Source organism: Netta rufina (genome assembly GCF_964035555.1).
Source record: "Netta rufina genome assembly, chromosome: 11".
Lineage (NCBI taxonomy): Eukaryota > Metazoa > Chordata > Aves > Anseriformes > Anatidae > Netta > Netta rufina.
The window spans coordinates 22,535,772-22,560,563 of record NC_140134.1 but is presented as its reverse complement, the minus strand read 5'-3'; the positions used below and the strand labels follow the sequence as shown (position 1 = coordinate 22,560,563).

Sequence of the window (24,792 nt, the reverse complement as noted above, 5' to 3'; positions counted from 1 at the left end):
CATTAACTTCACACCCAGCATGGCATTAACAACTGAAAACTATGTGGGAGGGGTGTTCTTTTTGATTGATTAGTTTGGTTTTTGTTTGTTTGTTTTTAAAACAAAACCTGTTATAGTTGCAGAAGCAGCACGTGACAGCACAGTCTCTACAGCAGAGAGCCAAAGGACAAGGACTGCCGTGGTTTTGGCACGCAGTGACCAATGAAGACCAGTCACATCGCCGGTGGCAGCAGCCACAGGTGGCTGGGAGAGGCTTCTGCACCCCAGGGAGCCTGGGGGAAGCAGCAGAGCGGAGATCAAAGGAGTGTCTGATACCACTGCACGCAACCAGGCTGTGAGGATAACTGAGTTTACAGAACCCCCACCTGACTTAAGCAAGGTCAAGTACCTGACATATGACAACCTTTAAGAATGCACATAGCTGACACTTTAAAATAATAAAAAAAAAAGCTTATGCCTTGACCCTGAATGTATGATCAGTGAAGTAATTTTGCCAAAGGGGTCATTTCCATTGTCACAAGGTCTATTTGTATTAAGGTTAATTACACACTTACATACAAAAGGTGAAAGCCGTACTCTTATCAAAAATCAAGCCACAAACTCTTAATTGCTTCAGAAAAATGAAGCCACATACCTATTTCAGAGTTAATAATTAAAAGCTATTTGTACTTGGTGTATTAAAGAAAAATTTCCATGTTTTATTAACAAAGAAGTTCAATGTCTTCAAAATCAGGCAGCTGAAGTCATGCTTCTAAACATACTGTTCTGCCTGTTTGAGCAGCACTGTCAGTAACTGCAAATCTATCAACAGCTTCAAGCCCAGAGACTGCAGCAATGGTTAAAACACGTTTCCTGACTAGGAGCTCCTTCTCCTACACAATGCCTCTGCTTGCAAGTTTAGCAAAAACCTGTTGGCTCATCTCCCCTACATTTGAACAGCTGTTACATTGTTCACATAGCAAATGCAGGAGTAAGATCCACTCTTGGCTTACGAAATTATTTTAGGTGCTTTTTTTTTTTTTTTAACAAGATTTATGAGATTGTTAAGTGTGAAGCTTTACAGCATCAGAATTTCTGAGCCTGTAACCGTTAATAAAGGTTTATTAGCAACTTTACACATAAAATAGTATTTCCTTTTTTTTGTAAAGAACATTATGAACAAGATAAAGATGTTTGAACTTTTACAACGCCACTTGTTGTGTTCGTCAGCTTTGCTGTATTCGCGTACAGCCTGTGGACACGCTAGCACTTAACGCTCCTTTTTCCCCAGCCCGGGCCGCAGTCGGGCCGGTGGCCGCGGCGGGGGCAGCCGCCCACCCGCCTTACCCCGTCCTCGCCCCGGGCGCGAGGCCGCCGCTTCCCCCGAAGGCCCAGGGGCCGCCCCGCAGCACGGCGGGGGAACGCCGGGACGGGGCCTGGCGTGCGCGGGGGCAGCGCCTGCCCACGAGGCCGGGCCGCGGAGCCCCGCCGCGACCGCGCGCCGACGGCCCCGCCGCAGGCCCCGCGCCACCGGAGGGACGCTCGGAGCCGGCGCCCGGCCCGCCCGCAGCGCGGGGGGCGAGGCCCGGCCCGCTCCGCCCGTGCCCCCCCGCAGGGCCGCGCCGCGCTCGGGCGCCGAAGGGGGGGCCGCGGGGAGCCGGGACGGCGGCCGAGCCCGCGCCGAGCGGCGGCCGCGACACCTCCACACCTCCACACCCACACACCCCCCCGCCGCCCCCCGCCGCTGCCCTGCGCCCGGCAGCAGCGCCCCCGCCGCGCCCCGTCCCGGCCGCACAGCCCGCAGCGGGGCCGCCCGGCCGCAGGGAGGGGAGGGGAGGGGAGGGGGGGGCGGCGGCAGGGGGCGCCCCGCCGGGCGCCGCCATTTCCCCCCGCTCACCTGCGGCCTCCGAGCGCACCCTGCGCGGCCGGCGCGGCCGGCGGCCAATCGCGACCTGCTGACGGCCGGCGGTGGCCAATCGGCGCGGGGGGGCGGGGCCGGCCGGCCGCGGGCGGGCGCGGCGCAGCGGCCCCTGGCGGCGACGGGCGGCGCCGCGCGAGCCGCGCGCACGTGGGCGCGAGCCCCGCGCCGGGCACGGGCGGCGCCGCGCGAGCCGCGCGTTACCGCGGCAACCGCGCCGCGCGGGCAACCGCGTCCCGCCGAGCCGGGCCGGGCCCGCGAGCCCAGCGCCGCGAGGCGGGGCGGGCCCGGAGCGGGCGGGCGGCGCGGCATGGGCACGGCTCGCGGCGCTGCCGGCCCGCGGGGTCCGCGGCGGCGGAGCGCGGGGCGGCCCGAGGCGCGCACTCCAAGCCCCGCGGCTGCCGCGGCCGCCGGGAGCGCGGCGTTCGCGGCCGGCTGCCCCGGCCCGGCCGCACCCGACGTGCGAGGGCAGCGGAGGGGGATGCCCGGCCGCGGGCAGCGGCGCGGGGCGCCACGGTGACAGCAGCCCCCCCCCCCCCCCGCGGCCGGCCCGCCCGCCCCGGCACGCATCCCGGGCCGCCTCCCGTCCCGACACCGGGCCGTCGGGGCGCCGCGTCCCGGCATCCGCACCCCGCCGCCGCCGGCTCCAGGTGCGCGGACTTTGCCCCGGCCGCACCCTCGCAGTTCGGGCTTCGCCGCGCTGCGCCGTGCCCGCCTGAGGCGGCGGGTGCGGGGCGAGGGGTCCGGGCCGAGGGGTCCGGAGCGAGGGGCCCGAGCCCAGGGCTCGGGGCTCGGGGCCCGGAGACCGGGGCCCGGGGCCCGGGCCCGGGGCCAGGGCGGGTCGGGCGCGCGGCCCCGCCGGCGCTGTCCGGCGCTTGGTGCTGAAGGCGGTGGCGGCGGCCCCGGGGCGGGGCGGGGCGGCCCGAGCAGGTGGCGGTGCCGTCGCTGCCCCCCCCGTGCCGCCGGCTCCCCGCCCCCCGCGCACCCTCCCGCCGCCGCCGCCGCCGCCGTTCCCATTCCCATCACGTTCACCGCCCGGCCCCCGCCGCGCTCGCTCCGCCGCGCCGCCGCTCCGCGATGGCCAGCACCTTCGCCCGCGCGCTCTCCGCTCGCCGCTCCGCCGGCCTCCTGGCCATGGTGGGCGCCGGCTCCCTGGCCGCCGGCTTCCTGCTCGCCCGGGACACGGTCAGAGCGGGCGACCGGCAGCGGCGGCGCTACCCGCCCAGGTACCGGGCGCGGGCGGCGGGGGCGCACGTGTGGGGGGGCCGGCGGCGGGCGGCGGGCGGGGGCCGGTCCCGGCGGCCACGGCACCGGGAAAGGGCGCGGGGCCGTGCCCCCCTCCCCGTCCCCAGCCGGGAATGACCGGGACCGCGGGGAACCGAGCCCGGGGAGCCGGGCGGCGGCGCGGGGGAGCGGGCGGCGCGGCGGCGGCGGGGGGCTCGCCCGTGTTGGCCGCCTCCGGCGGGAAGGAGCGGCTCCGCCTCGGGCGCCCGTCCCCGAGCCCAAGGGCACCGGGGCCGCCGGGCGCGGGGGGCGGGAGGGGCGCGGGCCGCGGCGCTGGAGCCTCCGCTTCGAGCCCGGCCTCCCCGGGCTGGCACCGGCACCACCGCCTCGCACGGCCGGGTCGGGAACCGGGAGCGGCCGCTGCCGCGGCGGGCCCGGGGGCGGGCGGAGCTGGACGGGGCTGGGCAGCGGAGCGGGCCGGGGGCTGGGGCAGAGCTGGGACCGGCGGGGGCGGTGAGTCCGTCCCGCGGGGACGGCGTCGCGGAGATGTCAAGCAAAGAAATGCCCCGAGCTTGGCCCGGTTGTCGCAGGAGCCAGGGGAGGCTTGCCAATACCCTGGTGGGAACAGGACGGAGCAAAAGGAAGGCTGCATTTTCTCTCATCCTGGCAAAATACCCTGGAGCTCTGTCTGTGAGGGCCTGTGCTGGAGCAGAGGCTTCCTGGCTGCCCCGGGGCTGGCTGTGGCTCCTAGCCTTTCACCACTGGGCTGTACCGGTGCCTGGCATTGGGACAAGGACTTCTCCAGGGCGTTAAAAAAAAGGTTGCCTGACAGTCCTCACTCTCCCATCTCATGGCAGATTCTAAAGGGAGAACTGGAAGGGCCCACGGGTCCCACTAAGGCTGAGCAGTTCTTCCTGTCCTCCCAGGCAGAGCTGTGCTGGCAGATGGGGGGTGAAGATGAGCCCTGAGATGTGTGATTGGGACCAGGCACGTGCCTGGAAGGTGGGTGCAGGGCTGAGCTGGGCCAGGCGGGTGCGTGCAGCCCGGTCTGGCTAAGGGGTGCTTTGGGGGTAATGCTGGCTCTGTGTGCAGGAGCTGCTGGCCCTATTTCCACAACCTGTGCTTGATCCTTTAAGCCAGATAAGTGTCAGAGCTGCGGAGCAGTGCTAAGGTTCAAGCTCCAGCACAGAAGTTTCCGTGTCCTCCCCCCACCCCTTCAAACTGCTCTCTGCCAAGGGGGACCAGGCACGTGGCTGCCCCCAGCCCTGGCCATGCAGAGGCATTACCTACTGCTCCGCTCACCACCGCTTGCTTTAGCAATGAGGAAGAGGAGGTCTCAAGGCCAGGAGCAGGGTGGCAGCTCCCTCTTGGCCCCCATGTTGCCTGGCCCTGAGGAGTGTGGGGACAAAAGCACAAGACGGGGGGCAGAGGGCAGAGCTGCCTGTGCCTCACTTGGGCAGGGCAGGGCAGGGGAGGGGGATGCCGTGGCTGCCAGCAGGCCCTTCCCCTTGCGCTGGCAGCCTGGCACGGGTCAGATGCAGGTTGGAAAAGCGAGAAGAGGTGTCCCCCCCTACCCTGATGCCAGCAGGGACTGCGTGCAGTGAAGGAGCAGAGCGGGGAAGGAGGCGGCGTGTCGCTGCTCCAAACACATGCGGCTGCTGTGATGCCTGCACCAAACACCGTGTTGTCAGCGAGCGGTGCTGCTCTGCATTGCAGGCTGAGAGCTCTGCTCGTGCAGAAAGCTGTGCTGAGAGCCAGCTCTGGTGCTCAGACGTGCTGGGTCGAGCCATGGAAACAGGATGGAAATGGAACGAGTTCAGGGATTGATGAAGATTGGATGTTACTGGTTATTCATCTCCTGAGAGGATTGTGCTTTCAAGCTTTCTGAATGACTGAACGTCTTTACTGAGTGAGGATGGGGAGGAAAATCCACCGGGACCTGTGAGACCTACCTGGTGTGGGAGAGGCAGGCACTCTGCTTGTGTTCTGGCCCCACAGAGGTGTGCTGGCATCTGCAGGCAGCTGGCCTGTACCCCGCTGAACCTGAACACAGAAGTGTCCCCTTGCACGCTCGAAACACCTGCTGGGTGGGGGGGGGGGGGGGCAAGCGGGCAGTGCTGTGAAGATGTTGCTGTGGCAGCACCAGCGGGCTGGGGGAAAACAGCAGGTCAGAGTTAGTGCTGAAAACAAAGACGGGGCTGGGGGGAAGAGACAGGCACCATCCTTCGGAAACAGAGGCTGAGATGAGTCTGGGGGAAACGATGAAATCCAGGGCAGGGGATCTGTCAGGGAAGCACTGAGAGGAGCTTCCCGGGAGGGTGCATTTGGCTTTTGTGATGATGCTGACACTTGGAAAGAGCCTGGACAGAGTCCCAGGGTGAGCCACAGCACCCTGCTCTGCAGGGCAAGTCACCCCACCTGTGGACTTGGCCCCTCCAGGTTTTAAGTCAAACAATGAGAGGCGCTGGCAACAGCCTTCAGAGGTCTGAGCATCGCACAATGGTCAAATGGTTGCCAGAGGCACAAATGACCGCACTCCGGGGGCACGGACACCCCCGACAGCTTTCTGACACCTCGGCGTGGAGATGCCCGCCGCCAGCAGGGTCCCGCAGCAGCCACGTTTGAGCAGTCAGGCGGAGAATCCCAGCCCCTGCCCCCCCCCGCGTGAGCAAGCCGCATGCTGCGCTGCCTGCCGCAGCCTCGCCGGCACAGCCCCGCACAGCCCCACGCCTCGGGGGGGGCCCCGCGCAGCAGGGGTGGCCTCAGCGGGGTGTCCGCGGAGTGCGCCTGCAGAAGCAGCAGCCGGTGACGCCAGGAAGGGCGCCGGAGGCTGCGGGATTAGCCACAAAGAGTCACGGGGAGACGCACGGGCTGCCGCTCCGGGACAGCGGGTGGGCTAATGCTGCCTGTTGAGCACTGTGCAGGTCTCCTGGGTGAAGCACCCCTCGTGCAAGGGCAGAGAGGACGGTCACTGCAGGCAGCCGGGTCCCAACGGCGTGGCAGGACCGCAGTGCTGAGCTGGCTCTCGCAGCAGCACGGCCAGTAGCGAAGTGCCCGCTCCCAGCCGCGCCGTACTGGCAGGCATCCACCTCCTGCTGGAAGAGCTCCCAGCCTTTGTGGCCAGGGAGCCTGACAGGAATGCACCTCGTAGCTCAGCATTGGGGCACTGGGAAAGAAAAGCCAGCTCTGAAGGGGGCATTGCTTTAATACCGTTTTTGGGGAGCAGAACCAAAGGGCAAGGCAACTCCAGGAAGACCTTCCTGCTTGTGGCAGAGGAAACCTGGTCACCCAGGAGAGCAGAGCGCCTGCTCCCCTTGTCCTCCCCACGCAGCCCAGGTGGGTGGAAGGGCAGTGCCCTGTGCAGCTCAGCTCTAGGCTTTTTGGAAGTGCTTGTGAGCACAGCACTAAGAGCACTAAGCATGTAACACCTTCATTCCCTGCACTGCCCTGCTTATCATGGCACCATCCTGCTTAGTTGGGGTTCTCTGGAAAGGCTGAAAAGAGATTGCCCAGATTTGCTGGCTGTGATTCAGGGCTGTTCTGGAGAAGGGTGTGTTTGGGCCAGCAACTAAATCAGCACTGCAGCAGGCACAGATCCTGGGGCAGGCTCTTAGGTTTTAGTCTCTGAACTCTGCAGTGGAGGTACAGACTGACCACAGCAGTCAGTGAGCTTAAAACTACAGCATTGTTTTCTGCAAGCAAGCTTGCTCCCCTTAGCAACCTTTTCTGGCTCTCTGGATGTAGTCCACTGACACCAGGAAAGCAGAATGAGCTTCAGCCCTGGCATGCCAGGCAGCACTGGGGGTAGGGAAGGGACGTGTCCAAGTGTCCCATTCTGATCAGTGAGTGTTTTTTATGAGGATGTCTCTCCCCAGGGAGACGTGGATCCGTAGCCAGCCGATGGCAGGGGCAGGAGCAGCAAGGAAGGCTGGGGCAGGATGAGTCCCATATACAACAAGCCATCCTTTGAGCTGAAGCATCTCAACGTGGCAGAGAAATGTGCGTGGGCTGGGGGAGCAGCCTTCAGCCAGACAGGCCTGTGACCCGTTCCTGCCTGGCGCAAACTCCTCCTTGCACGGGGCCAGGCTGGAACTGCCAGTGCTTCCCCACACAGAGCGGCAACGAGAGCCCAACCTCCCTTTCTTTCTGCAACCTCCGGAAGCCACAAGCAGCAGCCAAGGCGTAGGCGCGGGGCCAGTGTGCATTCCCCGACCTGCAGACGCAGGGGTGGGGGCAGCGGTGGTGCTGTGCACTGCAGCACGGAGCTGGTTGCTGGCAGCCAAACCCCCACCCGTGCCGGACCTGGGCGCCTGTGGCATGTCAAGGCTGGGTGGCAGTGACGGTGGCCGTCCTCTGCCACAGACCTGGGCATGCCTCTAGCACCCCTCTTCCCACGCAGCCCCCAAGCTGCCTGTGCCACCCTGAGGGAGAGGGGCTGGGTGTCACCAGGGCTGCAGGACCCCTCCTGTCCCACTCATGCAGGCAGTGGCACCTCCCAGCAGGAGGGATTTGGCCAAGGAGAGCACGGTCATAGCTGAGGTCCTGTCCCGCCAACACCCCACCTCACCACCCCCCAGGAACACAGGACAAGCACAAAGCCCAGCTAAAGTGGGAATGAGGTCAGGAGACGGCCTCCCACTAAGCTGATTAGAGGGAAGCATTCCCCTAATACAATAAACTGCTCCAGACTGGTGCAGTTCCCACCAGCTGCAGATCAGGGTCAGCCGATTTCCTGCCCCACGGTGCCTGAGCTGCGTGGGGTCAGGGCCCAGGGGACAGCACCGAGTGCAGGCAGACCTGGGACAGGGCTCCCAAGGGTCCCGTGCCCTGCTGCCCCGCTGGCTGCACGGGACGGGCTCGTGCCCCCGGGCAGAGCCCGGTGCTGGGAGCAGCCGCCCCTCTGCAGGAGAAGGCGAGTAAAAGCCCCCACGGCCTGGCCAGCCGGCAGCTCCACACCCGGACCCTGCGCTGGGCTGTGGCTGACGTGGCGGCCCAGAGCCCAGGAGCCCTGGTACGCAGCTGATAAGGAGCCGCACCCTAACAACCGGCCCAGGTTTGCTGGTGGACTCTTGTCCTTGTGGCAATATCAGCAGTCAGCTTGGGCTGTTCTCTGCCCTTGCTGTGTGATGCCAGCGGCTGCCTTCCTGGGCAGGCAGCGTGGCTTTCCCAGCCCCCCTGAGCTCCCCTGCACATGCCTGCCCTGAGGGTCTCTGCGGGGCAGGAGCGCTGGGACCCGGTGGCAATTTGGCAATGGATGGGCAGCTCAGCACCGCCACGCTGCTCTCACTCCCACTCCTCAGGGGGAAACAGGGAGAAAATACAATGAAAAAAAGCTCGTGGGTTGAGATAAGGAGCAGTTTAATGAAAGGGAAAAGTCACGCAGAAGCAGTAGGAGAAAAAAAATATTCTCTACTTCCCATCAGCGGGCAACATTCAGACATCTGTTGGGAAGCAGGGCCTCAGTACACGTGGTTGCTTGGGCAGACAGACGCTTTCATAATGAGACTCCCCCTCCCCCCTTACTCCTTGTTTCCCTCCAGCTTTTGTCACTGAACAGACTGTCATACAATAAGGAATATCCCTTCGGTCGGTTTAGGTCAGCTGCCCTGGCATTGCCCCCTCCCCAGCTCTTGCCCCCTCCAGCCTTTGGAAGGGGTTGGAGGCAGCCTTGATGCTGTGCCAGCACTGCCCAGCAGTATCCAAAACGTTGATGTGATAGCGATGCCGTTCTAGCCATAAGTGCAGAGCACGGCACCATGTGGGCTGCTGTGGGGAAAGTGAACTCCGTCCCAGCCAGACCCAGTGCAGACCCCCTGGCCCCAAAAGGCTCATTGCACTCTTTCTCTGCAGTGCCGAGTACCCCGACCTGCGGAAACACAACAACTGCATGGCCAGCAACCTGACGCCAGCCATCTACACCAGGCTCTGTGACAAAGCAACCCCCAATGGCTGGACCTTAGACCAGTGCATCCAGACAGGTGTGGACAATCCTGGCCACCCCTTCATCAAGACTGTGGGCATGGTGGCTGGCGATGAAGAAACGTATGAGGTGAGTGATGGCCAAAGCCCTGCTGTGCTCCAGGCTCTCTAGGGTGGCTGCAGCAGCCATGGCAGTCACGGTACCTTTGGGATGTGGTGTAGCTCTGGCCCGATGTGTGCTGTCTCTTGCTGGCCTAGACCCGATCCCTGGGATCCAGCAGCCTGAAGCATTAACGCTCACCTCCTCCTACTCAGCCCAGGCAGCTGGAGCATGTCCCCATGGGGACACAGGGCTCCTGTAGAGCAGCTGTTCCCAAAGCCCTGCAGCCTCCTCCTCCTTGCCCCTGAGCCCTACTTGTCTGGGCAGTTTCGGCCCTGTGGGTTGCCATTGTGCTGCAGGATACGAGGTGACCCAAGCCGCCCTCTGTGGTCCCCTGTGCTGCCATGTGCAGCCCCCGTGCTGGTGGCAGGGCTCTGTGGGACTCTGGATCTGAAGAGCTGCATGCCGTCCCGTGTCCTTCCAGGTGTTTGCCGAGCTGTTTGACCCTGTGATCCAGGAGCGACACAACGGGTACAACCCACGCACCATGAAGCATGTCACGGACCTGGATGCCTCCAAGGTGGGCGAGATGGGCAGCAGTGCCACATAGCCCTGGCTGGGAGCAGGGTGCCCTTCCTGAGCCTTGGTGGACAGGGCGATGCTCAGCACAGGCACCACCCCACCAACACCCCATGGCACCTGTCTGTTCCAGATTAAGTTTGGCCAGTTTGACGAGCGCTATGTGCTCTCGTCCCGGGTCCGGACGGGGCGCAGCATCCGTGGGCTGAGCCTGCCACCAGCCTGTACCCGTGCTGAGCGGCGGGAGGTGGAGAAGGTGGCCGTGGAGGCACTGAACGGCCTCTCTGGAGACCTGGCAGGCCGGTACTACCGCCTCAGCGAGATGACGGAGAAGGAGCAACAGCAGCTCATTGACGTGAGTTGGCGCAGCACCCGGCCAGCCCTGGGACCCCATCCCAGGCATCACCTCCCCAGGAGGCCGTGGCCCCCTTCCCCAGCCCCATGGTCCTGTGGGACCGGGGCTCCTTGCCCCAGTGGTGCAGAGGCTGCTTAGGGCACTTCTCAGCCCTCCTGGGGGAGGACGGAGCTGGCTGAACACGGCCCCAGCAACTCATGGGCCCCTCCGGCTCCTGCCCCGTGTCCCTGTGTATGCTCAGGGGAAGGCAGGACCACCAGCAGCCTCTGCCTGCCCGGTCAGGAAGCAGGGACTCCTGACCGCAGCTGGGACAGCAAGCGAGCTCACCCCACCAGGGACAGCTGCGGTGCATTTCCTGCATGGCACACTGGGACCAGAGAGATGGGGTGCCCCAGCTTCGGCTGTGCAGCCCCAGGGGGCATTTTGACTCTCTGCCTCCTTCCAGGATCACTTCCTCTTCGACAAGCCGGTGTCCCCCCTCCTGACAGCGGCAGGAATGGCCCGGGACTGGCCCGACGCCCGAGGGATCTGGTGAGGATCTTCCCAGCCCTGAGCAGCCAGCAGGGCAGAAAGGCAGGGGGACGCTGCTGCTCCATCCAGCTGCCCCAGCCACACTGCCCACGCTCCCCTCACTCCCTGCACTGCAGACCCCGGCGCCCCCAGGCTGCCATCGCCCCAGCTCCGTGGTGGGGGCAGCCGGGCCCTCCCTGCTCACACCCAACCTGGGGTCCCCTTGCTGGCTTCAGCCCCTTGAGCTGTGCAGCGGTCAGAGGGTGTCTGCTCCTCACACAAACCGCAGCGTCTCGCTAAGTGGTGTGCAGCCTAGGAGCCGGCCATTTCAGGCCCCTGCTGTCAACTCTGACCGCTCTTTCCTGCCTATCGCCACTCATTCTCTGGGCTGCCAAAAACCTGTAACTGCCTTCTGCTCCCCAGGCAACCCCCAGTGCTCCTTCCTGCTCTCTGCACACCCTACCTGCCCCCAGACTTATCTTGCTACAATTGCTTGTTGCCGCTCGCTCCCGGCATCTCTGCACACCCACACAGCATCCCACGCACCCGCGGAGCAACAGCCGGCACATGCGCTTGCCCACACCGCCCTGGCAGGCACAGCGCTTTTATAGCAGCCTCAGGGAGAACACCTCCATGTCACACACGGCTCCAGCCCCCCCAAACCCCAGCGCTCCAGAGTGCACCTCACACCTCGCAGCCCCTCCTGCTATCTGCGCGGTGCAGGAGCCGTGTCCCTGCCCCAGGGTCAGGAAGGGCTGGCACCGCGCTGCTCCTCCCCGGCAGCGCTTGCCCGTGCCCAAGGAACAGGAGCCAGCATTCATCACCCACAGCAGTGCGTGAGGATGAATGCCGGCCCATCTTTGGGTGCATCTCCTGGCTGTCTGCCTCACTGCCATGCTGTGCTCTGGCAACATGCTCAGCTGCGGGAGCTTGGATCCAGGGGCAGCATGGGCATCGGGGGGGGGGTGAGCAGGGCACTGCTGGGCTGGCACAGGCAGCTGTGTGTGCACGGGGGCTCTGCTGGCTGCCAGCGCAGCCAAATGCTGCCCTGTCCCTAGGCACAACAACGAGAAGACCTTCCTGATCTGGATCAATGAGGAGGATCACACACGCATCATCTCCATGGAGAAGGGTGGCAACATGAAGCGCGTCTTTGAGCGGTTCTGCCGGGGCCTGAAGGAGGTGAGCACCCACCGGCCGTTGCCGTGCCAGACCCACAGACAGGTGGACAGGGGCACGCAGGGCCATTGCAGGCTTTGTGTCCTGTACTGTCCCAGGGCTGGGCAGCACCCAAGTGGCAGGAGTGCCTTGCTGAGGGCAGTGCATTATGCAGTCGGAGGCTGAACTGCTTTTCGCACCCAGGTGGAGCGGCTAATCCAGGAGCGAGGCTGGGAGTTCATGTGGAACGAGAGGCTGGGATACATCCTTACCTGCCCCTCCAACCTGGGCACCGGGCTGCGAGCAGGAGTCCACATCAAGCTGCCGCTGCTCAGCAAGGTAGTTACCACGGCTGGTTTTGTGGGGAGTGAGCCTGGGGCTGTGGCAAGCCTCAGCTGCCAGCACCGGGAGCCCAGCCTCGTGGGGAGGCGCAGGACTGCATGGGACCAGCCCCGGACCTCGTTCAGGCTCACCAGGGCAGTGAAGCATACAAGGGGCCGGACCTGCGTGTTGAGCTGGGTCTGCTCAGGGCAGGGCCCATAGACGGGGCTGCGCAAGGTGTGGGAGGGCTGCCCCAGGGAGCAGTCGGCTGCAGTGCCCTGGCTGCCTTGCTGATGGTTGCACTGAGCACTGACATGTTCTCTGGGCACTAGGACAACCGCTTCCCCAAGATCCTGGAGAACCTCCGGCTACAGAAGCGTGGGACAGGCGGTGTAGACACCGCCGCTACTGGCAATGTCTTCGACATCTCCAACCTGGACCGGCTGGGGAAGTCAGAGGTGGGTGCTGGACAGAGATGATTTTGCAGCAGGCGGTTTGGAACACGTGTGCACAACAGGCCCTCAGCTCTGGGTCTGTGTGCTGGGGCTGGCACATGAGGCCTGCGGGCTGTACCACTCTCCTAGAGGAGGCAGCACGTGCCCTTCTTGCAGCGGGGTGGCCGGGGCCCTTGCTGGCATGGCTCAGCAGAGGCTTGGCTGGGGCCAGGACAGCCCCCGGGTGAGGATGTGTGTGTGTGCCCCCGGTGCAGGTGGAGCTGGTGCAGCTGGTGATAGACGGCGTGAACTACCTGATCGACTGTGAGCGGCGGCTGGAGAAGGGGCAGGACATCCGCATCCCCTCCCCGGTCCCGCAGTTCCGGCACTGAGCTGGACCACGGCAGCGCCAGCCCTGCAGGACCCAGCTTCCCGCTGTAGCTTACACCATCGCTGTGCCCAGCATGTCGCTGTGTTGTTACCCACGACGCGCCAGGCCCGACCCCATAAATGTGCGCTGCTGTAGCTATGTCTCGGTCTGCTCCTTACTCGAGCCCCACGGCACACCCAGCCCTGCCGACCGCCCCACCCAGCCCTGTGCCTGCAGAGAGGCACCCAGACAGATCTTCACCTTCCTCAAGGAGCTTCACCTTCCTCAAGGAGCTTCACCTTCCTTGAGCTTTCTCTGTGCCACCACTGCCCTGAGGAACAAGCCTGAGGGGCATCTGGGGCTGCCCGGGTCTGGGGGCTGCGAGGGGCTGCATGTGGGAAGGGAGCTGGGGAGCAGCAGGCTGCCAAGAACTGCTGGGACAGGATGAGCTGCAAAAAGGAGCTCTTGTGTCACTGCAGGCAGAGCTGGGTTCCCATCGCCACTTTGTTAGAGGGATGCTCACAGAAAGCTCTGGGGCAGGCAGAGGAGGAGAACAAAGGTGAAATCAGAGTGGAGCCCAGCTCTGTTCCTGCCTGCAGGAAAGAAAGTGCTTTCAGAACAGAGCGTGTCAGTCCTGGCACTCCATGGAAAGGGCTCACATCCCCGCTGCTGCTGTGAGCCCTTCACAGTGCTCGCACACACGCACACTTGCGCACATGCATGCGTGCACACAGCTCTGGGCAGGGAGTGGGCCGTGGCTGTCCCTGAGCTCGCCACCCACGGGACGCCCGCGGCCTCTGGCGGGCCCTGCCCGGGGCCCGTGGGACGACGACGGGGGGAGCTCCGGCTCGTGGGACGACGGGGACGGGACGCTGCGATAGCGGCCGGGCCCGGGGCTTCGAGACGGCCGCGAGGTCTCGGGGCACGGAGCCGTTCCGTCCCGGGACAGCTCCCGCAGGGCAGGCGGGGCCGAGCTGGGCGGCTGGGCTGCAGCCTTGCGCGGAGGTCGCGCCCCCAGCGTGGATCTGCGCGTGGGACCGTGTCCGTGCTGCCCCCGTGCCCTGTTCTCTCCCCCCCCCGCCCCGTCACCACGCACGTTCGCAGAGCTGCCCGCACACAAAGCCCGGCGCGTGGGGTCCGCCCGGCCCTTCACGCCCAGCACCAGGGGATGGGCTCCCACGCGGGACAGGGGGCGGTGGTGCGGGACGGGTCCCGGGCACGGCCCCGTCTCAGCGCGGTCTGCGCTCACTCGCCGGCGCCGGGAGCCCGCAGCAGCAGCAGCCCCAGCCCGACGCCGGGCCGGGGAGCCCCCATCCCCGTGCTCCGCGGCAGCCTCCGCGCCGGGAGCCGGCGGTGGCGGGGGCTCGGCCGCGCCGTGCGGACGAGCCGGGAGACACGAAGCGGGGACAGAAGCAGCCGCTGGGGATCACTCGATCCCCTTCTGCAACCCGACCGCTACCTGCGCCTGGCAAGGACGAGACCGGCCCGGCCTCACCTTGCACCGGGACCGTCGGGGCTGCCCCGAGCAGAGCCAAGGAGGGACCGGCGGGCGCGGTCTGGCTGCCGCAGGGCTGCCCGCGGTGTCCGGCTTCGGCCCGGCCACTCTCGCCCTCTGTGCGGCCGAGGGGATGCGGAATGGGCTCGACCTCCTCCTGGGCTCGGCGCCGGCCCCCTCCGCCGCACGGCGCCCGGCGGTACCAGGGAGCCCGCGACAAGGGCGGCGGCGCCTCCTGCCGGCCCCGCAGTAAGGCGGCAGGCGGCTCCCCCCGCGGCTCAGGGCTGCGGGGGCACCGGGCAGCTCCACGGGCGCTCCGGCAGATGGGGCCGCGCTCCCGCCCGGCGGCCGAGCGGCGCAAATCAGCGCGGCGCCCCCGGGGCTGGGAGAGGCCGGGGCCGGCTGCGAGCACCTCGGTGCCGGGGGCCGGGAGCGCTCCCGCGGGGTCTGCGCGGGGCCGCGCCGGGAGCCTGCGGCGGGCGGGAGCGCCGCCCTCGGCTCGCCGGCAGGGCTGCTCGGCGGCAGCACCGGGCTCTGAAGGCGCCGCAGCGCTTCCCGCGGCCGTTAACGGAGCCGAGTCCCCCACGCCCGCCACCCCTGCCCGGGCGCGGCCGCGGCCCCGACCCGCCACCGGCGCCTTGCACGGCCGGACTGCGTGCGGCGGCTCCGGGCCGGGCGCGGCGGCGGGGACCGGCGCTGCGGAACGGGACGGGGCGGGGCGGGGCGGGGCGGGCGCCGCGCTGGGCTCCGGCGGCGGGGCGGAACCGGGGCAACGCCGCGGCCCCGACGGGCCCCGAGCCCCAGGGGGCTCTCCCCGCGCGGCCGCACCGGGGTGGGCGGGGACGGCCCAGGCCCCGCCCCCGGACCCGCCCCCGCAGAGACCCCGCCCCCGCAGAGACCCCGCCCCCGCAGAGACCCCGCGGCCGGGGCGGGGCCGCCGCAGCTCCCCAACGGCCCCGCGCCGCAGCCCATTGGCCGCGGCTGGCGTGACGCGAGGCACGGCGCCCAACCGGGAGCTGCCACACGGCAGATCCGGCTGGCGAGGCGGGACTTCCGGTCCGCGGCCCCCGGCGCCTGTTCCTCCGCCGCCGCCGCCGAGCAGGGAGCGCAGCCCCGGCCGCCGCCATGTCCGCGCCCCGGCCGCCGCCCGCCGCGCTGCTGCTGCTGCTGCTCGCCCTCGCCGCCCGGCCCGGCCGCGCCTCCGACGTGGTGGAGCTCAGCGACGCCGATTTCGAGAGCGGCCTGGCCGAGCGCCCGGGGCTGGTGCTCGTGGAGTTCTTCGCGCCCTGGTGAGGGGCGGCGGGGGCGGGGGGCGGCGGGGCCGGGCCGGGCCCGGGGGGCGCCCGGCGGGGGCGGGAGGGCCCGGGCGGGGGCGGGGCGGGCGGGGGCTTCCCGGCGGGCCTAACCCCTCCGTCTTCCCAGGTGCGGGCACTGCAAGCGGCTGGCGCCGGAGTACGAGTCGGCGGCGACCCGGCTGAAGGGCATCGTGCCGCTCGTCAAGGTGGGCGCTCGGCCGGGGGCGCTGACCTGCGGGAGGCTCCCGGGCAGACTTCGGTCAGGTCGAGGCGTCGGGGGTGCAGCCCTCCGGCAGCCTCCGCCCATGCGCGTGCCTGGCCTTCCGTGGCTCTTCGGAGCCCTGCCAGGCTGCTCCTCTTTGAGGGCTCGAGCACTGGGGAGCGGGCTGGAAGCCGACGCCTGTGAGGGCAGGGACCCATTCCGTTGGCCCGCAGAGTGTGAAATGGGCGTGCACCGGTGCCTGAGAGAGGGCCCTCCCAGGCTGGGAGGAAGAAACCTGTGAGCTGCGTGCGCCTAGTCCAAAAATTAGTGTGCAGTGTAGTCACGGTGTTGTCCCGTGGCTTACAAAGTAAGGGACGTTGTTCAAGAGTGTTCTGCCAGAAAACTTGCGTGGTTTTGATAAATGAGGGTTTTCCTGTTCCTTTGTGGGAAGTGCTATGGACTCCTGTTTGCTTCAGGCATGGCAGGAACCTTTAGGGTTGGTAATGTGCTAAGAATGGTCAATTCCTGTTAAGCCTGTCATTGATTGCAAAAATCTGCTCTTTCTAGGATTTTTTTGCGTGTGGTCATGTCAAACACACAGCTATTTAATCTTCCCAGTATTTCCTCAAATATTTTTCTGGGTCTTCCATTACATCTGTGCTGTTACACCCGTTACATCCTTCCTGTTAATGATTTATGGACCAATTGGGCCACTTGCTTGGGTGCTAGGCCTGGGTTGTAATCTTCTACATGTGAGTCACATAGATGCTTTTCAGATCTTTACATTTTGTGTGGAAGGAATCCAGCCTTGATTAAAAGTATGTGAGAGCTTTCTAGCCATCAAACTTCCAATTTATGTCTGATGGTGTGGGTAAAGCTGCTTTTGTTTGGGTATACGGGTTGCTAGGTCACTCAGCAGCAGTATTTCTATTCCTTTAGGTTGACTGTACAGCAAACTCAAACACCTGTAACAAGTATGGAGTCAGTGGATATCCCACCTTGAAGATTTTTCGAGATGGAGAAGAGGCAGGAACCTATGATGGGCCCAGGACAGCGGGTAAGAGCTTGTTAGTCTCAGCATTTCGCTCGCTGAAATAGCGCTGGAAGGCAGGCGCACACTGAATAGGCTTGTATCAGGGATGTTAAATGTATTGAGAGATACAAAGAAGAATCCCACCTACATGTACACATTGCCCCTCCCAGAGCTCTTTGTGCTGTGAAAGTCCTGGATGCTTAGGATCCCTTAAAACTCTCTTAAAGGTGAAGGTTTCTAGATTGTCTTTCATCCATAGTACCCTTGATGGGTGGTGTGCAGAACATGCTTGAGTGGAAGACCTCATACAGATAACTTCTTGTTATGTGTAATTTGGTAATTAGTCTCTGAATTTTTTACCAGTACAGCTTTCTGTAACGCCTAGCAGGCGTACCATGCAGCTCTTGGTATGAGAGCATTAAAAAAAAATCCTTTTTGTAAGGGCAATGCCCTGAAAAGCTCTGCCTTTCTTATGTTAGTTTTCAATGTGATAGTATGGAAATTCTTAAGAGAAAGTGCTGATGAATCTTTCAATTGATATCATATTTATTACGTGGCACCAGGGGTGTGGATTCTGCAGAAACAGCTTTTGTTTTTAGTAAGCTTGAGAAATGTCTTTTAGAACTTTGTATTCATCCCTTTAATCATTTCATTTGTATTTTAAGATGGAATTGTCAGTCATCTCAAGAAACAGGCAGGACCTGCTTCAGTGGCTCTCAATTCTATGGCTGATTTTGAGAAATTCATTGGTGATAAAGATGCTTCTGTAGTGGGTGAGTAGAATCAGTGCAGCGCTGAAATGAGTGGACATCTGGCCCTGGAAAATCTATTGGGAATATACAGGGAAAGGATGAGAGGCGCTATCAGACTGTAGCAAGGGAAGCAGCAGCTGGATGTGAGCAAAAAAGTTTTTCATGGCAAGAGTGAAAAAGTACTGGAACGTGTGCCCAGGAAGGTTTTGAAGCTTTTGGTCTTGGAAATTCTTCAAAACTGAGTTGGACAAAGCTCTGAGCAACCTGACCTGTCCTTGAAGCTGGTTCTGCTTTGAGCAAGAGATTGAACTTGGTGACCTCTGGGAATTTGTTCCAAGTATTTTTTTTTTTTCTTTTGATTCTTTGACTGTCTTTCAGGCTTCTTGGCACTATAGTGTTTTTTTTTTTGTTTTTTTTTTAAGCTTGTTGCTCTTTTGGCTGACTGACAAGAGGTAGCTTTCTTTTTCTAGAAAGTACACTAGGGTGGTATTTGTCAGCATTGTATGAGCTGATCATGGTTTACAAGTGGCAATAGCAGTTTTTCTTTGTCTAGATCAGCTGTCATCATACAAGTGGAACGGAATGAGTATTGATCAGCAGTCCTGAACTTAAGGCTGTTGTTACCACTAGTAGTGTCTCATGTGGTTGCAAATGGAAATCTTAGTGCTCAGAGGACATTTTTCTTTTAGATGAATGACTAATTCTTGAGTAACATCCTGCTGATGGAAGGGAGGGAATGTTTCACTAAAAATGGGGGAGAAGCTGTCAAAGACAGGCCTGGACATGCATTGAAGGACTTGATTCAGAAGACACCTTTCAATGCATTGTAAAGATAAATGATGAGAGCTGCACAGTAACTGCTGCTGAGTTGGTTTGGGGTCACCATCTGTGTTTCTGCTGCAGGCTTCTTTGGAGATGCATCTGGTGATGCTTATTCTGAATTCATGAAAGCTGCCAACAACTTAAGAGATAACTACCGTTTTGCACACACCAGTGAGGAGCAGTTGGTGCAGAAGTATGAGGAAGATGGAGAGTAAGTTGTTTAATGTAAAGATTTCTTGTTATTGAGACATCTGCAACAAATTCATGGATTCCAGTTTTTGACTGGATTAAGCTTCTGAACATAGTTTAAGGTATTGTTGCTTTTCCAAATGCCAGTTGTGTGTGTGTACACATGTAGTTTAGATGTCTGGAATTGAGGGTTGCAGGATGTGGAGAGTTAGTGTTTGCCTCTGAGTGAGAAATATCTCAGCAGAGGTGTTTTGCCTCCCCGTTGCTTGTTATGGTCTTGTTAGTTTCTCACTGTAGAAGGCCATGTCCTGTCTGAATAATGGAAAACAGCCTGACGGGTAGTTATAATGCAATAGTGCCACCAAGAAACTAGCCAGTCTTGCTGCATCTATGCACATCGAATGGGAGTAGTCACTGGAGATCAGGTTTTTGCTTCCTCTAGCTGCTGCCCTTTGGAAGCTTAGGGACACTTTGAACTAATTCATGATATCTGCTTCCCCTCAGGGGTATAGTCTTGTTCCGTCCTTCACGGCTCACAAACAAGTTTGAGGACAGCACCGTCAAGTACACAGAAGATAAAATCACCAGTGGAAAAATCAAGAAATTTATCCAGGAGAACATGTGAGTGTTTCCTTACTGCAGAACATGATAGATGCATCTATTTGGAACTGGGTTCAGACCTGTTAGAACTCATTTTTTCTCTACCTGGTGTTGCTGGGGCTTCCTGTTTAGTTTCCATAAGAACTGTCTTTCAGGCACTGTGTCCTTTGGGATATCTCCCTCCTGTCTGGAAATCCTGGCATTGTTGTTGGCATCTACTCCATAATCTAGCAACTATACTTGTATTTAAAAAACAGTAAACTTCCTGAAAAGTATGCCAAATTTGGCCTTAATTAGGTCAGATATGTTAACTGATGTAGTGTCTAGAGATAGAGATTTGACTTGGTACATGAATAGGCAAAGTGTTTCTTACTTGGGTCTTACTGCTTACTGAACATTCTTGGGTGTGAAACAGGAGTGTACTGTATCAAAACAAGGTTTTGGACAGTGAAATCAAAGCTGCTAACCTCTTTTTCATTGGTAGCTTTGGCATCTGTCCACACATGACTGAAGACAACAAAGATTTGATCCAGGGGAAGGACTTGCTGGTGGCATACTATGATGTGGACTATGAGAAGAATGCAAAGGGCTCCAACTATTGGCGTAACAGGTACGCAGTGGCCAGGGTGGTGTTCATCTGCTTCTCTTATTTGGTCCCCGTGTTAGTGCTGTTCCAGAGTTCCATTTACAGAGTTTCTTAAAACTGTTCATATGGGAATTATTTTCTCTCAGAAAAATTCCAGGTGGGTTTCTAATCAAAACTACCAGGCTGGCTGCTGCCTGCAGAACCAAAGGCATTTATCACTTGGAACCTCACCATATTTGCTTTTGGATCTCTAGTCCCTTGACCTTAAACTGAAATTTCCTTGGTAAGGTTATACGGTATTCTGTCTTTCTTATTCACCCCTGCTTTAGACCTTAGTGATCAAGCTGATGGTTAAAAGATGAATGCACAAGTTTGCTTGCTTACTCTGCTTCTCAACGACACTTGTGTAGGAATTACCTATGCTGAATGTATCACTTCACACTACTGAATTCCTTGTCCAGTGTGTACCTCAACTTGAAAGGAACAGCATAATGTTCCAGGCAATCATCTTTGTTTTGTTTTGTTTTGTTTTCTCCTCAGAGTTATGATGATCGCAAAGAAGTTCTTGGATGCTGGCCACAAACTGTCATTTGCTGTTGCTAGCCGGAAAACCTTTGGCCATGAGCTGTCAGAATTTGGTCTAGACAGCAGCGTGGGTGAGGCTCCTGTTGTTGCCATCAGAACAGCTAAAGGAGATAAATATGTCATGCAGGAAGAATTCTCGTAAGTTTTTTGAACTTAGCAATGTTGCCTCTCTGTTGATAGACTTTTGTCTAGGGTTCTGTGACCAAATCATACTTCATTAGCTTGGAGGAAACAGGAAAATTGGATCTTCCTGATGGAAGAAATGACTGCTGGGTCAAAATACCTTAGCTGTCAGGTGTGCTTTCCTACCCTCTAGAGAGCTTCCAAAAAAACTCTGTATACAAAGGTACAGAATTAAATTCAAGTTATTTAATGTCTGGTTTGGAAGTAAGATGTATTAAAGGGTAAGGATGGGAATGGTTATACCTTTTTTATTGAGAAAAGAAGAAACTTAAGGGTGTTGGAAGGCCTAAAACCTTGAATGGGGTATGCATCCAGCCTCCTGTCAAAACTCTAGTGTTTTCTGTTGTGCTTGTTCTTGGGTCTTCTAAGTTGGCCCCAGACTGGTGCTCTCACAGATGCAAGTAGCATCTGTTACGTGGGTGGAAGGAGCTTATTTCAGCCTTGAAAGTTTTTGTCTCTCATCCTGTATGTGTCATGGTGGCTGTAAAATGTCACTTTGCTTTCAGCCGTGATGGAAAGGCTCTGGAGAGATTCCTGCAAGATTACTTCGATGGAAATTTGAAAAAGTATCTGAAATCGGAGCCTGTCCCTGAAAGCAACGATGGTCCTGTGAAGGTGAGTGCTGTATCAAGGGTAGCAGCAGCTCCTACTAGTGGCTGGAGAACACTTCAGTGGCAGCTTCTACTCATATGCTAGTATCCTGTACTGTGAGTGCTGTGTTGTGGCATCTTGAGAAGCCTATCCTGTGATAGATGGAAAAAAGATGGAAAAATAATTCACTCCTTTTTATGTTGCAATTTTCTGAGGTAAGGGGGAGATGCAGCTTTTGCAGTTTTGATTCCATACTGTTCTGTCAGCACAGTAACTGCTGCTTGAGCACACTAGTGATTTGTCCTCCAAGTGTAAGATCATCACAATCTACGGGGATTCTGCAAAGGCCTGCTGTCTTGATTTGTGCTCCCCCATGGCATGGCTTTCGAGCTGCACCATTCCTAAAGAGCTACATGTTCATCTCATCAGCTTAGGGGAATGGTATAATTCCTACTGTACGTTCATCCCACTAAATTCTCCCCTGAAAGAAAGTATTCCCATGGTTTGGCTTTATGATTAGGGTGTTATAAGGGAATGAAAGGCACTATTTTTATGTGTGCATAGGGATGCCCTGGCCAGTCTGGCTAAGCTCATTTTTCAGCCTGGAACTAGTGGAATTAAAAATAAACAACTTTACCATCCTCCTGCAATGTTACCAGGTCCAAACCTCACCTGCAGGTGGTGCCAGTATCTTATGTCTTTTGCCTGCAAGTTAAAGATGTTACACCTTGGTGAAGAGCTGTGTGTTTGGTCATTTTGATGCTTGCTGTGTAGATGTGGTGTGAATCCTGCTGTGGGAGAGCCAGGCTTCCTGGGGCGTAGCATATGGAGTATGTCCTGTTACCTCACTGCTGACTTACAAAAAAAAAAAAAAAAAAAAAAAAAAAAACTAACTTGTCTAATTGAACTCTGTCAGGTGGTGGTTGCTGAGAACTTTGATGAAATTGTTAATGCAGAAGACAAAGACGTCCTGATAGAGTTTTATGCACCTTGGTGTGGCCATTGCAAGAATCTGGAGCCCAAATACAAAGAACTGGGGGAGAAGGTAGGTCTTAGGACTCTGTTGTAAGAACAAACTAGAACTTTGCAGCGCTAAACAATCCTGCAGGTTCTGTCTGCCTATCCTTCATGATAACAGGGCATAATTAGTCCTTCTTGAGGACTTGTTTGACATTGCCTGTGAATGCCAGAAATGTATTAGCAGGATCTGGAGCATGGTAGCAACCACACTGTAAGGTTTAGCTTGCTCTTTTTGCTCTGGCAAGTAAATATTCCCTGATTCCCTGTCCTCAATTGGCAAAGTTCCTTTTTTAGGTCCTTTCCCTCTGAATGATTATAGTCCCTTGTCTGGTGAAGGATAACAGTGCCCTGTATATTTTCAGTAGTGGAGTAAATACAGCTATTTTCTCAGATCTGTCCAGTGTTTTCCTATTTGATTGTCAGGCACCTTTCCTACATCTAAAAGATTGAAGGTAGGTGGTTTCTCTGGGGTCAGCATTCCCCAGAAGTTATACCAGACAAATTCAGCAGGTGCCTTTGGGAGTTGTATGCTGCATACAGCTGAATGAGGAGGGACTTAATTCTTTGTGCCCCTGTTGAGGCAGAAGAAAACCGCACAAATTTACTGATCTTTTTGTGTACAGTGTGTATTGTCATCTGACATCACTCTTTGCTGATGCTTAGTACCTGGTGTTAACTACTATGGATTGGTTATTAATATGCTCTTTCTACTAACAGCTCAGTAAAGACCCCAATATTGTCATTGCCAAAATGGATGCTACAGCCAACGATGTGCCTTCTCCGTATGAAGTCAGAGGGTAGGTGTTACTGCCGTTGTAGCACTGCATCAGTGGACCACTTCAGGCTTCTGTCTCTGACCAGCAATCCCTGCAGAAGTGCTGAAAGTGTCTCCTGGGGTGGATGGGAGCACAGGGGCAATTAGCATACAACTGTTAGGCATTTGCTTAGTGTGAAGAAGTCATGTGGGGAAAAAAACTACACGTATCTGTCACTCTCCTCTGGGATTCTGGTGTCCTGGCCATGCTTAAAGGCCCATCTCACACAACCCCTTGCTCTGCTTTTGAATCTATGATTCTGGTCTCAGCAGTGTAAGAACAACACTGGAGTTGCTTTCATGAAAACTGTTTAGCTTGCAAAACTAGTTGTGCTCAGCCAGCTGTGCAGACGGGAGCAGGCTTTTGGAGGTCATACCTTCTGCCATAAGAGCTGGTGAAGCTGTTGCTGTGCTAAACCAGAGCAATGCAGGGTATGAGTTCCCTCAGTAAGTGTTGGCTTGATAGTCTGGAAGGACAGAGCCTGAAGAAAATAGCACATCCTGAGCTCAGACATCTATTCTGTTTCCCCAGCTTTCCCACCATTTATTTTGCTCCAGCTGGCAAGAAGCAGAGTCCAAAGAAGTATGAGGTGAGTGTTTTGCTTCTCCTGGGGCTTTGTAAAAAAGGTAAAGTAGAATCCAAGTGCTCAAATAATGAGGAGTCTCTCTGGAGTTGTGCCTGGCACTCTGTTCTGTTACCCTGGGAACACACCTGGTGGTACCTGCTGGGAATGTTCTGCTGCATGCTGCAGACTCACGGGGGAGGGCTTCACTTACAGTTGCTTTGGTCTCCTGCCTGGCACCTGAACACCACCCCCACACACACCCAGCAAAGGGAAGTCCACAGGGAGATGAGGCTCTGCCTTACTGTCTTGTGCTTCCTGCAGGGTGGCAGAGAAGTGAGTGACTTCATCAGCTACTTGAAGCGGGAGGCAACCAGCACTCCTGTGCTGCAGGAGGAAGATAAAACCAAGAAATCCAAGAAGAAAGCAAAGGAGGATTTGTAAAGTACCCACTCACCATCTTGTCAGGATGAGCTCTGTGTGAATTGGGGAAGCACTGGGCAGACTGGGGCCAGTTCTGGGTTGTGAAGAGCCAGTGACCATGTGGGCTGAGGGGCCCCAGCTGCTGTATCTAGTTCTGTTTAATTTCCTGCCGTCTCTTAGCTGCACTGTTGTGGGGCTCCCCAGACTGGTTTGTTTTGTGGTTTGGGAGGGGGTGGGAGCAGGGTTATTTTCTAATTTTTTTTGTACATTTGGAGAAGTGAAACAATAAAATGACCCCCTTAAACCAAAGTGTCTCTGTCATATGTAGGTCTCTCAAACACAACATTAGGCTGCTGCTGCTGCTCTCTAGTCAGCACCTTCCTACTGTGAGTCTAGTTTACTTCAGTGAGCCTTTAGGCTCAGCTTTTAGACTGTTTGTCCAGATATGGAATCCTCCCAGAGTATAGTAGCAGCAACTGCCCCAATGGGTCGTGCTTCAGGTGCAGCAGCTGTGTAGATTTGGGGCTCAGGGACCTTGTTCATAAATGCTTTTGCTGTCTGCATGTTGCCTGGTAAGGTAATAATGCTGCTTTGGTGACTTTAGAGGTACCTAGTACTTAATGTGACTGCTGGATCTAGACACGTGGACTTACACAGCAGCATATCATCAGGTTTGATCAGCAGCATAAAGTAAGCTTTTAAATTTTGCAAAATTAGCTGAGTGTAGGGGAGGAGCACTTGTAACAACATATTCAACCCAAACACAGGTAAA

At 58.5% G+C, this 24,792-nt stretch overlaps 3 protein-coding genes across 9 annotated transcripts in view; 2 read left to right on the top strand and 1 right to left on the bottom strand.

Moving 5' to 3' along the window:
* PPIP5K1 (diphosphoinositol pentakisphosphate kinase 1) overlaps window positions 1–1,929 on the bottom strand; it is a 52,856-nt gene extending 50,927 nt beyond the window's left edge. For 6 of the 7 annotated variants that reach the window (XM_084293727.1, XM_084293724.1, XM_084293725.1 and 3 more), the window contains exon 1: window positions 1,877–1,929. The gene's annotated coding sequence lies outside the window, so the exon portion shown is untranslated. The remainder of the gene's footprint in view (window positions 1–1,876) is intronic. The other variant, XM_084293728.1, reaches the window with a different exon arrangement.
* A 1,045-nt stretch (window positions 1,930–2,974) lies between these two features.
* CKMT1A (creatine kinase, mitochondrial 1A) lies at window positions 2,975–12,889 on the top strand (the record flags this gene model as incomplete). Its single annotated transcript, XM_084293656.1, has 9 exons — window positions 2,975–3,123; window positions 8,972–9,170; window positions 9,625–9,720; window positions 9,853–10,074; window positions 10,520–10,605; window positions 11,643–11,766; window positions 11,947–12,081; window positions 12,396–12,521; window positions 12,773–12,889. The coding sequence occupies 9 exons, from the start codon at window positions 2,975–2,977 to the stop codon at window positions 12,887–12,889; spliced, it is 1,254 nt and encodes a 417-aa protein (XP_084149782.1).
* A 2,578-nt stretch (window positions 12,890–15,467) lies between these two features.
* PDIA3 (protein disulfide isomerase family A member 3) lies at window positions 15,468–24,319 on the top strand. Its single transcript, XM_084293172.1, has 13 exons — window positions 15,468–15,651; window positions 15,785–15,863; window positions 16,799–16,916; window positions 17,558–17,665; window positions 18,548–18,677; window positions 19,160–19,276; window positions 19,740–19,865; window positions 20,382–20,564; window positions 21,116–21,224; window positions 22,117–22,245; window positions 22,938–23,017; window positions 23,567–23,624; window positions 23,922–24,319. Exons 1-13 carry the CDS (start codon window positions 15,488–15,490, stop codon window positions 24,039–24,041), a joined length of 1,521 nt encoding a protein of 506 aa, XP_084149298.1. The 5' UTR covers window positions 15,468–15,487; the 3' UTR covers window positions 24,042–24,319.
* The last annotated feature ends 473 nt before the right edge of the window (window positions 24,320–24,792 follow it).

What these genes read in the sequence shown, in the direction of transcription:
- PDIA3 (XM_084293172.1), top strand. Translation starts at nt 15,488, where the DNA reads ATGTCCGCGCCCCGGCCGCCGCCCGCCGCGCTGCTGCTGCTGCTGCTC. An exon ending in GCATCGTGCCGCTCGTCAAG is followed by an intron (nt 15,864 to 16,798) that starts GTGGGCGCTCGG and finishes CTATTCCTTTAG; the next exon opens with GTTGACTGTACAGCAAACTC. An exon ending in TCTCCGTATGAAGTCAGAGG is followed by an intron (nt 23,018 to 23,566) that starts GTAGGTGTTACT and finishes CTGTTTCCCCAG; the next exon opens with CTTTCCCACCATTTATTTTG.